The following is a 13,692-nucleotide window of genomic DNA, read 5'->3' as shown; positions in this document are numbered from 1 at the left end:
AACATTACAAAAAGAAGGATTCTAGGTGGACTCCTCCTGATGGTCGAGACAGCAGACTGGACTTCTACATAGAGTGCTTCCGCCGACGTGCACGGGCTGAAATTGTGGAAAAGCAGCATCACTTGCCCCATAACCTCAGGCGTGCAGAACACAATGCCATCCACAGCCTCAGAAACTACTCTGACATCATAATCAAAAAGGCTGACAAAGGAGGTGCTGTTGTCATCATGAATAGGTCGGAATATGAACAAGAGGCTGCTCGGCAGCTCTCCAACACCACTTTCTACAAGCCATTACCCTCTGATCCCACTGAGAGTTACCAAAAGAAACTACAACATTTGCTCAAGAAACTCGCTGAAAAAGCACAAGATCAAATCCGCACAGACACACCCCTGGAACCCCGACCTGGGATATTCTATCTACTACCCAAGATCCATAAACCTGGAAATCCTGGGCGCCCCATCATCTCAGGCATTGGCACCCTGACAGCAGGATTGTCTGGCTATGTAGACTCCCTCCTCAGGCCCTACGCTACCAGCACTCCCAGCTACCTTCGAGACACCACTGACTTCCTGAGGAAACTACAATCCATCGGTGATCTTCCTGATAACACCATCCTGGCCACTATGGCTGTAGAAGCCCTCTACACCAACATTCCACACAAAAATGGACTACAAGCCGTCAAGAACACTATCCCCGATAATGTCATGGCTAACCTGGTGGCTGAACTTTGTGACTTTGTCCTTACCCATAACTATTTTACATTTGGGGACAATGTATACCTTCAAATCAGCGGCACTGCTATGGGTACCCGCATGGCCCCACAGTATGCCAACATTTTTATGGCTGACTTAGGGGACGAGAGCTGAGGAAGCGTTGTTCTAACGCCCCTACTCTACTTGCGCTATATTGATGACATCTTCATCTGGACCCATGGAAAAGAAGCCCTTGAGGAATTCCACCATGATTTCAACAATTTCCATCCCACCATCAATCTCAGCCTGGTCCAGTCCACACAAGAGATCCACTTCCTGGACACTACAGTGCTAATAAATGATGGTCACATAAACACCACCCTATACTGACCACTATTCCTACCTACATGCCTCCAGCTTTCACCCTGACCACACCACACGATCCATCGTCTACAGCCAAGCTCTGCGATACAACCGCATTTGCTCCAACCCCTCAGACAGAGACAAACACCTACAAGATCTCTATCAAGCATTCTTACAACTACAATACCCACCTGCGGAAGTGAAGAAACAGATTGATAGAGCCAGAAGAGTTCCCAGAAGTCACCTATGTCAAAGTTTGACTCAGACTCACAATTTATCAGACCACTCTGTTTTATTAGCAAAGCTGCTCTGCTAATACATTTAGAAGTGAGCCCCCCGAGTGGGGCTTGTGTCTTTTAATTTATACAGTTTTTTGGAAAACAAGTTACAGACAAAAGAAGAAAAAGATTTTAGTCACCACCCTTGGAGATCCCTGAGACCAGTCACGTATCTTCAATTACCTGCCACCCTTAACAATCTCCTTTAACAGCTTCCAGTTAACTTAACTAATTGCCCTTCACACCTTCCATTCTGATGCTTGCTTCTTAGACGTGCTGGCTCTATCTTAATTGCTTCTCCATTCAAAAGCTAACTGTCCCTACGTGTGCTCCCTCAGATACTTTGTAACATGTTTTGGCATGCCCTCTCATATACAATGTATCCAGCATGTCCCCTTATACAATGTTATACTTCCACACCTACTACAGGACAGACCTAACAAAGAAAATAACAGAACGCCACTAGCCGTCACCTTCAGCCCCCAACTAAAACCCCTCCAACACATTATTAAGGATCTACAACCTATCCTGAAGGATGTCCCAACACTCTCACAAATCTTGGGAGACAGGCCAGTCCTTGCCTACAGACAGCCCCCCAACCTGAAGCAAATACTCACCAGCAACCACATACCACACAACAGAACCAGTAACCCAGGAACCTATCCTTGCAACAAAGCCCGTTGCCAACTGTGCCCACATATCTATTCAGGGGACACCATCACAGGGCACACCATCACAATAACATCAGCCACACTATGAGAGGCTCGTTCACCTGTACATCCACCAACGTGATATATGCCATCATGTGCCAGCAATGCCCCTCTGCCATGTACATTGGTCAAACTGGACAGTCTCTACGTAAAAGAATAAATGGACACAAATCAGATGTCAAGAATGATAACATTCATAAACCAGTCGGAGAACCCTTCAATCTCTCTGGTCACGCGATTACAGACATGAAAGTTGCGATATTACAACAAAAAAGCTTCAAATCCAGACTCCAGTGAGAGACTGTTGAATTGGAATTCATTTGCAAATTGGATACAATTAACTTAGGCTTGAATAGAGACTGGGAGTGGCTAAGTCATTATGCAAGGTAACCTATTTCCCCTTGTTTTTTCCTACCGCCGCCCCTCCTCAGACGTTCTTGTTAAACCCTGGATTTGTGCTGGAAATGGCCCACCTTGATTATTATACACATTGTAAGGAGAGTGGTCACTTTAGATAAGCTATTACTAACAGGAGAATGGGTTTGTGTGTGTGTGTGTGGGGGAGAAAACCTGGATTTGTGCTGGAAATGGCCCAACTTGATTATCATGCACATTGTAAGGAGAGTGATCACTTTAGATAAGCTATTACCAGCAGGAGAGTGGGGTGGGGGGAGGTATTTTTTCATGCTTTGTGTGTATAAAAAGATCTTCTACACTTTCCACAACATGCATCCGATGAAGTGAGCTGTAGCTCACGAAAGCTTATGCTCAGATAAATTGGTTAGTCTCTAAGGTACCACAAGTACTCCTTTTCTTTTTGCGAATACAGACTAACACGGCTGTTACTCTGAAACACTACAATAAGGGCCTCTCTGACTTGCTGGAAAGATCTTGCACAAGTGTGCATGAGCATTCCTTTTCTATCCCCCACACCCAACAGGACAATAATCATAGATACCTCTTGGTTAGTTTGGAGGCTCACATAGACGGTCACACTTGGATGCCCTCGGAAACCAGGATACACATTCATCTCCTGGAGCTCAGAGCAGTCCAAGAAGCACACAAGCCATTCTTACCATTAATCTAGTCTCACCACATTCTCATGTCAGACAACGTGACAACCGTATTCTACATAAATGAACAGGGAGATGCGAGATCCATTCCCCTGTGTGTAAATGCTGTCAAGTTTATGGAACTGGTGTATCAAGAACCATATTACCCTATCAGCAGAGTACTCCTAGGAACCAAGAATGGGCTTGCAAATAGCCTCAGCAGGCACTTTGCCACTGACCATGAGTGGAAGTTTCACAGCTCAGTGGTGAACTGCTTCTTCACTTAGTGAGGAATTCCCTACCCAGATCTGTTCGCCTCCCAGACTAACAGGAAGTGCATCAAATACTGTTCCGGGGAGCTCAGAGACAGTTCTCCAGAGGTGACAATACAGCAAATTGTACAGGCCCAGACCAGTAAGGGGTTCTGTCACTGCCCACGCTGTAATCTGTGACTCATGGTTTTTGAATGTTTGGGGTCGGCAATGCTGCACATAATGATGCACCCATGTATCTAAGGGTAGGATGAAGACCTGTCTTGTAGACTGAGGGGTTGATTTGCTCCCACTGACAAGAGAGCAGGTGTGGAAGGCTGCTGGAGGCTTCACCCCTGGAGAAGAGGTGAAAACACCACAGTCCATCTCCAGGGGGAGAGAAGGGATGCTTTGATTACCAATTGGGATGTATTGCAACAGTGCTGAGTAGCTTCTCTCCACACTCTGGTACTTCAACAGTGACAGGGCCTCGCAACAAAATGTATAAATGATTCTGGCATCCTGCCAGAATTTTCCTGCAGAACCCAAAGGAGAGAAAGTGAAATAATGAATTTTTATCTTAGCTAAACTAAGATATTCTATTTTAGCCAAACTGAAGATGGGATAAAGAAAAGCCATTTCGCTAGACTGAGGTTAATTCCCCTGCCAAATATCAAAGGTCTGCTGCAAACAAGGGAGGTGTGAGAGCTTTTCAAGTAAATATTTTATAATGAAAAGTGTTATGCATGAGTAGTGCTCACAGACCCCGGTTGTCGGCAGGCAGGATCGAACCTGGGACCTCTGGAGCTTAGTGCATGAGCTTCTACTGTATGAGCTAAAAACCAACTGGCTTTTTAACTCTAAGTGGTCTCTGCCATTTGATGGTATAGAACACCACACCCTGGTTACACATGCACTATATACAGGGTCACTATCAGTTCCCCTTCTATCTATCTGTACACACACATATGTGCATGCACGTACAGAAAGAGCGTGTGTGTGCATTCTTGTGTGTATGTAAAAACAAGATGTTTTATAGATGTTGAATTTAAATTTTACGTTTAAAAGATGTGATGGTATTTAAAATCTATCTGGAATATAATACTGAGGATCCAGAAAAGCAACTGAACATGCTCTTACGTGTTACTTAACCGGACGTGTCAAATACTTGAATCTAGAGTGTTATGTTTTGTAGACCTCTCCATATTGCTGCACGAAATGGCCTAAAGATGGTGGTTGAGGAGTTGCTGGCCAAGGGGGCATGCGTACTAGCAGTAGATGAAAATGGTAAGTGAAACAATACAATCTGACAGTCTTAAGAAGAGCACCTAAGGTGATTTTTACAAGTGACCAAAGAAATAGACCTGCAAACTGGTTAATTAGACAACACTGATGCCTATATTCCTTTGTAAATAAGATTTTCAGTTGTATAAGCACCCAAACGAGGATACTACTTCTGTATGTTTTATATCAAACACTGCAGACATCACAACAGTCTCTTTAATGTTAATTTTGCATGTGCTGTCAACAACTAGTCTTTCTTTAACCCCTGGGTGCAATGGTGGTTTGAATTTTCTAAACATGCGAAAGGCAACAGAAAATTCTGACTCCTTGCTCTAGAGTTAAGGATTATACATCTCATCAGAGCATGTTTAATGATTAGGAGAAAAAACATCAGCAATTGTTTGTTTGTACCCCCAATTCATTCTGAGATCAAAGTTAGTAATCAAATTTTCTGACCAAATCTGACAAGCTAACAAATTATTACCACCCTGTAGTAAGTGTGAATATAGTGTGAGACATGTTCAATTGGTGACTAAACTTGAAAATATTTGTTTCAGACTTCTATGAAATACTTTTTCTAAACACAAAGTATCTGTAAGGGAAAATCAAAACTCTGTTTTTATGGTATTTTGAACCTTTTAACCTTTAAAATTCCTTCTTTCCTGAAATAAGCTGGTTTCTCTTACACCACTGACTCAATGGCATTTAAGTATTTGATGTAACAGTTCTGTGCCTCGGTTTCTCTACCTGTAAAGTGGGAATAATATTTTTTACCCATCACAGTAAGACACTTTGAGATCTATGGATGAAAAACACTATAAAAGTGATTAATCTTATTTGCCAAATTATACTAGTCAGACTGCATGAATTAATTCTATTGAAGTCATCTGGATCTAAGTTGTGGACAGGATTTGGTCCCAAGTAAATGCATTTGTAAGAAGAATGTCTATTACACCAAAACTAAAATACCATGTTTTATTACAAAGAAAACCTGTGGAGCACTGGTGAATGAATTTTGCCTGACCCAAAATGTAGCATTAATTATGATAATAAAATGTATTTACTAAATGCAATTACCTGCTTCTTACAGGTATTGGAATTAACAGTTCCTGCATATTTCACAGAATTAAGCAATTATACTAATATCATTAGATAACTAAAGATTTTTTGTTTGCCACAGTCCCATTTATTATAGCATGCAATCTTCTACATCCCCTCCAACTGATCGGGGAGGAGCAGAAGGTTTCTAAACTATTTAATCTTACTGCTTAATTTTTTCTTTTTATTACCCTTCACCTCACCCTTATGCTTTTAGTGAGTAGCTACCGTTATGATACCTGACTGTAGCTGAATGCAAAGACATATCGCTTTTCTCAATGCTACTGATTTGCCACTCCATCTATTTGCTGTTAGAACATTCTGAAGAGCAGTGCTGACAGGATACTATTCCCAGGATCCAACCATTTCCATGGCTTGAAAAACTTCCACCAAACTGATGAGTCAGAATCTCAAGGTCATTGCTGAATCTGAGTCTCCTAAAGAGCACTGTTACTACAATTTCAGGCTGGCCCTGTTTTTCTCTTTTAATAAAGCAATCTACAGAGATTGTTTTTGTTCAGCAATCTAAACATTCTTTATGTTAAAAAAAAAAAAATTAATTGAATGGAATTATGCCCGAGCTTTCACTGTTTGCCAGGTTCCCAGCTTCCTGAAAAAGTGTACTTGAAGTATCTATTATAGGACTACAAACAAGAACCCAATTAATTAATAGCATTTGGCAGCTGATTAAAAATAGAGTCTCACTTACTGTATCAAAAGTTGTACCTAGAGCTTGATGAATACAAACATTTTCTTCAAATATTCTCTCAAACGTAAAAGTGAATTTGCCTAAGCCACTTTCTACAAACTTATGAGCTATCAAGTTTTATCAGTTTTCACTTTTCAGGCTCTAGGATTTGCATTAGATGCGGTATGTTTTGTATGAGATAGTACATCTCTTGAAGTGGCCAACGGATGGGGCTCTGAAAATCTTTTGCCAGGGTTTGGGATAGAAAGAAGTAAATGAACCAAATATGGATCTAACTCCACACACTTTACAACTAATACAAAACCAATTACATTTGTGCGACTATAAAGAGTGAAGATTAAATTTAAACTCTTCACCCAGGCAGTACATCTGACAGCACTGTAATGATGAATGATGTCTTGGACAAGGCTTTGCTGTCCTGAAAGGAAAAGGTTCAGATTTTCCTAATCCTCCTCATCTACCTCTCACTGAGGGATTTCAAGACAACCTCCAAATTATAAAAATGTCACACTTATCCAATCATAGAACAAAACTAGTACCATGTGATCATAACTAATCACCACAGTTCAAATTTCTTATCTCCAAAATACTTGTAATGGACTGTTTATTATCATCCTTAGAAATTTTAAAGCAACAGCAACCAAACCAAAGCACAAAAACATATCTGAGTAACTAATGAATACATCTGAGGAAGTCATGATCTGTTCTTGGACATAGTACCCAAAGAAAAAGAGGTTAAATTAATCAATTACTATTACTACTAATCATTATTAGCTGGAAATTATTTGCTTGGCTGTAGTTGTATATGAAATGCACTGAGGGTATGTCTTCACTGCAGAATTAACTTGCGTGATTGGCACTCAAGTGTAAGAACTATGGTTGGCCAAACTCAGGTGTGAGTGGCCACACTGCAAAGCCATACCTGAGGATATTCATTTGGCCGCATCCACAGTGGTGCTGTACTGTACTTGTGTGAGCTGGTAGGAGTATCCCATGGTTCTTAGTGGTGCAGTAAGCTTAGCTACTCTGATTTCGAATGAATTGTCGGAGAACTTGTTTGTCCTTCTGGGCATACAGAGGGAATTGTGGGAAGGCATGGGACTTGAGTGATTTAGCCAGTGTCCTCACTGCAAAGATTAGCAACCCACTTGTAAGCAAAACCCATCCTTTTAAAGCTTTTTGTGTGTAGATGAGAGCTGGGGTACAAACATCCAAATAGGAGCCCAAGTTAACTCTGCAATGAAAATTGGGTGATTGGCTGCCATTAGAGGTTTCCCAGTTCTTCATTTCACCAAGCCCTTATTACATTTACTTAATTTTTAAAAATATATTGCATGCTTCCTGAATAAACCATTCTTCTCTGAACAGGAAGGTAAATTTTGGATAATAATCTATACAGTCATACTTACTGTAAATATCATATATCGGGGGAGGTGTCTAGTCCCTTTCTCTGATAACTTAATTCCTAGATAAATTACTCTCTAAAATACTCAATATTATAAAATCTTTTAAAAATTCATTAATGCAGAACCAATATTTTTTATCTAATGTACATTTATCTTCAACTGAAGGTCATTGTTCTCAGAATGTGATTTGTTCATATGAACTGAAGTGGAAATCAACTTCAGTTCATAGTGCCATATGCTTATTTATGTTGTCGTTTTGCAATCATATTGTCTGTGTTGTGGAACTGTGTTTACCAAATGTTTTTATTCATTTTGTGAAGGCTGTATGCTGCCTGAGTTTTAAAATAGTGCTTTTTGTGGTCATTAGCTTAAACACTCCATAAATTGTGTATTTTCCCAGCATGCCTAATTTAAAATAAGTAACACGTTCTCTTGCCTGGCATGATTGTAACTAAACATACATCTCCTTATTATGAAGTCATCTAGAGATGTATTTGAGGAATGCTCATTTCCCTTCTCAGTACCCCCAGTACTAACCATTGCCTTGTCTGCATTTGTGCCCAGGTCATACGCCAGCCCTGGCTTGCGCTCCTAACAAAGACGTGGCTGACTGCCTGGCACTCATTTTGGCTACCATGATGCCTTTTTCTCCTTCCAGTTCAATGATGCCTTTCAACTTCGTTTGTTTTAAAAAAGACAATTTAAGCAGGACACATCTCTGCGATGGCTCCAATATGGGCAGTATTAACTCTTACAGTAAACCCTTGAGTAACAATATAGGAACAGAGGATGGGTACAATGAAAATGATTCCGATTCTGAAACATTTTGACTTTGGTATTCAAAGCTTTTTCTTAATTGCATTTGGAGTTGTTTTGTTTTTTTTAAAAAAAAGCTTGAATCCCAGATTATATTTTTAAAGTATTATTATTGACCAAAACTTCCAGAATTGGGCATTGAAAGGATTAGTAAAATTAAAAATAATCTAGTCTTTAATATAGAAGTTAGGGATTTTCATTTGAATGAATTCACGTTTATGTTCTGTAGCTTCAAGTTTCACCGTGTTTTCTTTAGGCCCCAAGTGCTCCTGTGAAAGTTTCTAGCTCTTTTTTTAAGTAGAAAAAGAGAAAATGCCTTTTTCTTTATGACAGCACAAATGAACAGGGAACTGTTGTATAAAATATTCACATGCCCTAGCTGTATAGTTGGTACACAGATGGCTTTCCAATGTGGCTTTCTTAGATTCCAAGAAAGAACCCCTACCCTCTCCTCCTTGTTGTCTATTTCCTAGTTAATACAGGTTCTGTTGGGTAGATAATAGTTCGTTACACAAACCAAAGGTAAAGTTGTGCATCTTTTTAAAGTACTGCCTGTATTACCTTCTCTAAGGGAAAAAAACATTTTACACTCTGCATGTATTAAGCACTTAAATATACAGAAGGCACTTTTTAAAGATCTTAGATACAGCACACAATTAGAATACTGATATAAAAATTTAAGGCCAAATCCTGCTTTTGTCTCTCATACCAATGTTTCACCACTTACATCAGTGGAATTACTTGTGTGAAGTCAGTATGAGTCAGCCGTTGATTTGCTTTTTCAGTTCAGCACAAACATATATGGTTTATTTGCACTACAGAACTAGGATCATTAGGAGCTTCTGTTACCTGAGCAATTAACCACAAATCTGGTATCAGAAAAAAAAATAAGTTGTTGATTGTGATGCATCTAAATTTTGTTGCCAATTTAAACTGATATTTTTCATTTTCTTTTCTAAACTTATATAGCTTGTTTTTACCAGGAACATTATCAGGGTTTAAAATACTTTTGCCAATATTTGGGTTAAAATTAATAGAGCAAAGGTAAATACAGAGCAAGTGAAAGCATTACATCAAAAGTGGACATACCAAACAAACGCCAGTAAATTTGAAAGCATATTATGGAAAGGGAATCATGATGTACTAGAACAGCCGATTGATACCAGCTTGCTTAAGCAACATCAACATTGTGAATATATCTACTCCTTCTGCCAAAGCTTCTAGGTCAAATGGACCCCGTTCCTCGTCTGGAACAGATGCACAAAAGGAAGACTGAGCCTTTAAAAAATAAACAAATAAACTACCATGAACTAACCAGCTCTATACCACGAGGACCAAAATGCTTCAGTATTTAAATGGAAGATTTTAATTTTTTTCAGAATGCAAGTGACAGAATGAAGTAATTTTTCTAAACAATAAAAATGTAAACTTTTTGAGTAATGAATAGTCTGGAGTGTATTTTACATTTTATGACACAAATTTCTAGCTGACAGCTTGGCGTTTTTAACTGATGATGTGTTGACCACAGTTTATTTTTTTCCAGACTAGAGAGAATGTTCATATACTTTTAATGTAAATGTGTTTATATTTATTCGAAATGAAATCAATGCCCAGGAAAAATAACTATGGCTTGTTCTCCTTTTTTGTGAATCTTATTTGGCATAACACAAAATGAAACGTGAATATAAGCCAAGCCTGTTGGCCTGAGTGGGGAGGACGGTGGGAGTGTGTAGCGTGGCCACATGGGTTCAAAACTAACCTCAGGTCCTTACTCATATGGTTGGATGTAATGTGAAGATGAAACAACCAGCCTCTGTTCATAAGGGGTGGAGAGTGAATTTGTGCATTGCACCACTCAAGCACCCTTTATCAGACAGATTAGAGCATAGGAAAAACTCACAACTTCTTAGCAGGGAAAGGGGGCATCATAACACAGCTAAGGTATGTGGCACAGGGAGGATAGAGGAGATGTACTGTGGCTTGGAGTAAGGAAATTTGTGGAAACTACCTATGATTCCCACTCAGGCTGTTAGCAGGCTTAAGTCTATGCTGGAAGGATGGGAGGTGTCTCCTCAGTAAACACTTTAGGCAGGGCAAAGGAAAAAATAGTTTTGTTTTGTTTTTTTAATTGACAATTCTGACAGTATTCTATATAATCAATGTCAACATTTGCTAAAATTTGTTGACAGGTTCCCATTCTTCATGAGGGGAAAAAGAAACATTTTAAGTATGTAATTCTTAGTGATACTTTTAATGCATATATGGGTATCTAGTAGTATACATAATACATTACCTGTATTTTGCCCTGCTAAAATTAAATGATTGTAATGTCTCTATGAATATTATGAAATAGAAAATTTCAAATCTTAAAGTTAAAAAAAATCTCAAGGGGTACTCCCTTTAAGGATTCACATTTCTCTTTTTCTATGTTTTTCTGCAGTGGAAATCCCAAGCACCTGAACCATGGGCTTTCCCCTCTTACATTAGTACTGTATGACTATTTTGATTTTTTTAATTGCTAAAGAGCAATAAATAACTACTTTACTTAAAGCACTGAAAATAAGGGGAGAGACCAACATGGAAAGAGTGGTGGGTTCTGTGGTGTCTGTTTAGAAGTGAATGGAAATCCCACATTTTGCTTTTTGTTGTTTCTAAATAGAACGAACACTTAAAGTTTCATTTCCTATGGGTTTTTTTCATTAGAAGGAGAAAAGGGTCACAATTACCATAGAAATGCAGAGGTAATAGTCACAGTGGTCATTAAAAAAAAGTCAGCATTTCCTATTAGCTACCACACAGTGATAGCTAAGATACCAGTATTTTAGTAGGAAGTAATTGTGGTATCTGTGTGGTATTTGTCAATAAAATGCTGACTTTATGATGACCCGTTATATGTAACATTATAGAACTCTAGATGATTATTGAATTTCTTTGATCATTCTGTGGTTCAAATCCAAAACCCATTGAATTCAGCAGAATAAGCTTCCTACTGAATTCAATGGATTTTGGATTGAGTACAATCTACAAATAGCTAAAGTTTATATCTGGTATTGTCTACTTTAAAACAAAGACAAAGGAACCAAATCTAAATTTTCTCATTGACTACAAACTGGCCATCCAGTTGTATTGGTGATTTCAAGTATGCTATATTACAGGAATCATAGGAAAGATATCACATACGCTTTGTTGGTTACCCTCTTAAGGGCACTGGGAAAGTCCATGTTTTGAGCATGGTACTCTTAGGAGAAAAAAAAGTACAGTATGGGTTAGATTTTCAAAAGTGCTCAGCTTTGGTTTAATTCTGCTCTTGTTGAAGTCAATAGGAACAGAGTTAGGTAAAATGTTGAACACTTTTGAAACTCCCACCCCCATATTTTTATTAGTACAATAATTTGTACACACTTATAGAAATAAATTTGTGATTTAGGACTTGCTCTTGCAAACATTTAAACATAACTTTATTCTTGTAATAGTCAGTCCCACTGAGTTAATGGAACTATTCACAGGAGTAAAGTTACTTATGTGCATAAATGTTACAGGATGAGGCACTTCAGCCCTGATGCTGCGAGTTATAATGTTGTTATATGGGCTACCTCTGCGCCTGTCCACAACATGGGGCTCTGTGTGAATGCACTGGTCTGTTCCTATGGTTCTGTGCGAAGGATCAGGGTTTTAGTTTATATTTGAACCATAGTTGTAGGTGGACTTCATTTCAGGAATAGTTCCCAAGTCTCTATCATAAATACCAAAAGTTACAATCTTCAAATTGCCTAAAATCTTCCATGATTCTACATTGAAATAGCTATGGAAATTCAGTTTATCATTACTAAAAGGGCACCGTAGTATGTTTGGTACTTTTTTATGCAGTAAACAGCTGCCAGATTTATTATTAAATTAGAACAAATACATAAAATGGATTATTTTCCTTTGTAATGTTGAGAAACTTGATCATGTATCCGTTAGGATGAATTAACGACTTTGTGATTTTTTTGTCATGTAAGAAACTTTAGAGTGCCTTTTTATATTTGTGTATTCTGGAAGTGTTTTGTGAAACTTATCTTTTGTTTATTTCATTTGAGTGTTATCAAAGCAATATAATACCAGTAAATTTTCATTTCAAACCTTTTTGGAAAGTATGAAGTAGTTTTTTTTTTCTTTTTGTATATTCTACCTGCGTTGAAATGAAAATTAATCTGCTAAATTTCTATAGGAAATTATGTATAATTTTTGCAGTGCTGAAAAGGCTTTCTTATTACACAAAAAGTAAACCATAGGTCAGTGTTTATAGGGCAGGACGTTTTAAAATAGTGACAATCTGAGAGTGTGCATAAAATGTAATTCTATGCGTTTCTTATGCAGTGATCTACATATTAAAAGCCAATAACCTTATGTTTTGTAGTTTCATCTTATTTTATGCTTTAGCATGTGCAATATATCTTTACAAACCATGGTGATACAAATCTGGTGCCAGTGTTATATTTTGGATAACATATTTGTCATAAACAATATAAAATATTGTTTGATGGTTTTGGTGGGGTTTTGTCTGTAATGTTTTCTTATGTAAATTGGAGTTTAATGACTTCAGTAAATGTCATGACTGTACAAAATGAGGAAAAAAAATACTTATTCCAGTGAATGACTTGGAATCCAATCTGAATCTGTTCAAGCACAGCTTAGTATCTTTTTCAACTACTGAATGCTGTATTAATGTAATGAAGTACTCTGACTGTAAACTACTATTGAAATGCATTCAGATGGTTATTTTTACAAATAAAAATGGTACAAATATTGTTGCAAAACTGAGTAATATATTTTTATCAAAAACATGAAATTACACTAGAAAAATGTTTTAAGCAGTATTGCAGAAAAAAGATGGATAATGTAGGTTGAACTGTCTATACTTCATTTTATATTTCTAAATTTTCTCTTATGCATTGACTATCTCATTTGGCTCAAGAAATGGACTTTGATAGTATTAACATGGGTTATACTTTATATAAAGTAGCAGAACTATTGTATAAGTAATTTTG

The 13,692-nt window shown here is 38.0% G+C and overlaps 1 protein-coding gene and 1 long non-coding RNA gene across 5 annotated transcripts in view; one reads left to right on the top strand and one right to left on the bottom strand.

The window, feature by feature from the left end:
• The window catches only part of ANKRD44 (ankyrin repeat domain 44), a 215,367-nt gene extending 201,726 nt beyond the window's left edge, over positions 1-13,641 (top strand). The window contains exons 27-28 of one of the 2 annotated variants that reach the window (XM_077830497.1): positions 4,545-4,636; positions 9,880-13,641. In XM_077830497.1, the coding sequence (XP_077686623.1) occupies positions 4,545-4,636; positions 9,880-9,938 (151 nt within the window). In that variant the 3' untranslated portion in view covers positions 9,939-13,641. Of the gene's footprint in view, positions 1-4,544; positions 4,637-8,410; positions 8,762-9,879 lie in introns of those variants that run through there. The other variant, XM_077830496.1, reaches the window with a different exon arrangement.
• Positions 1-13,692, bottom strand: part of LOC144272447 (uncharacterized) — a 39,850-nt gene that overhangs the window by 22,852 nt on the left and 3,306 nt on the right. The window contains exon 3 of one of the 3 annotated variants that reach the window (XR_013347560.1): positions 8,784-9,940. The exons of the other annotated variants lie outside the window; for them this stretch is intronic. This is a non-coding gene — a long non-coding RNA (uncharacterized LOC144272447). Of the gene's footprint in view, positions 1-8,783; positions 9,941-13,692 lie in introns of those variants that run through there. 3 annotated transcript variants of the gene reach the window in all.

The sequence above is a fragment of the Eretmochelys imbricata genome, chromosome 11 (genome assembly GCF_965152235.1).
Source record: "Eretmochelys imbricata isolate rEreImb1 chromosome 11, rEreImb1.hap1, whole genome shotgun sequence".
NCBI classification, from domain to species: domain Eukaryota; kingdom Metazoa; phylum Chordata; order Testudines; family Cheloniidae; genus Eretmochelys; species Eretmochelys imbricata.
The sequence above is the reverse complement of the archived record's forward strand: the minus strand, read 5'-3'. Positions and strand labels throughout refer to the sequence as shown.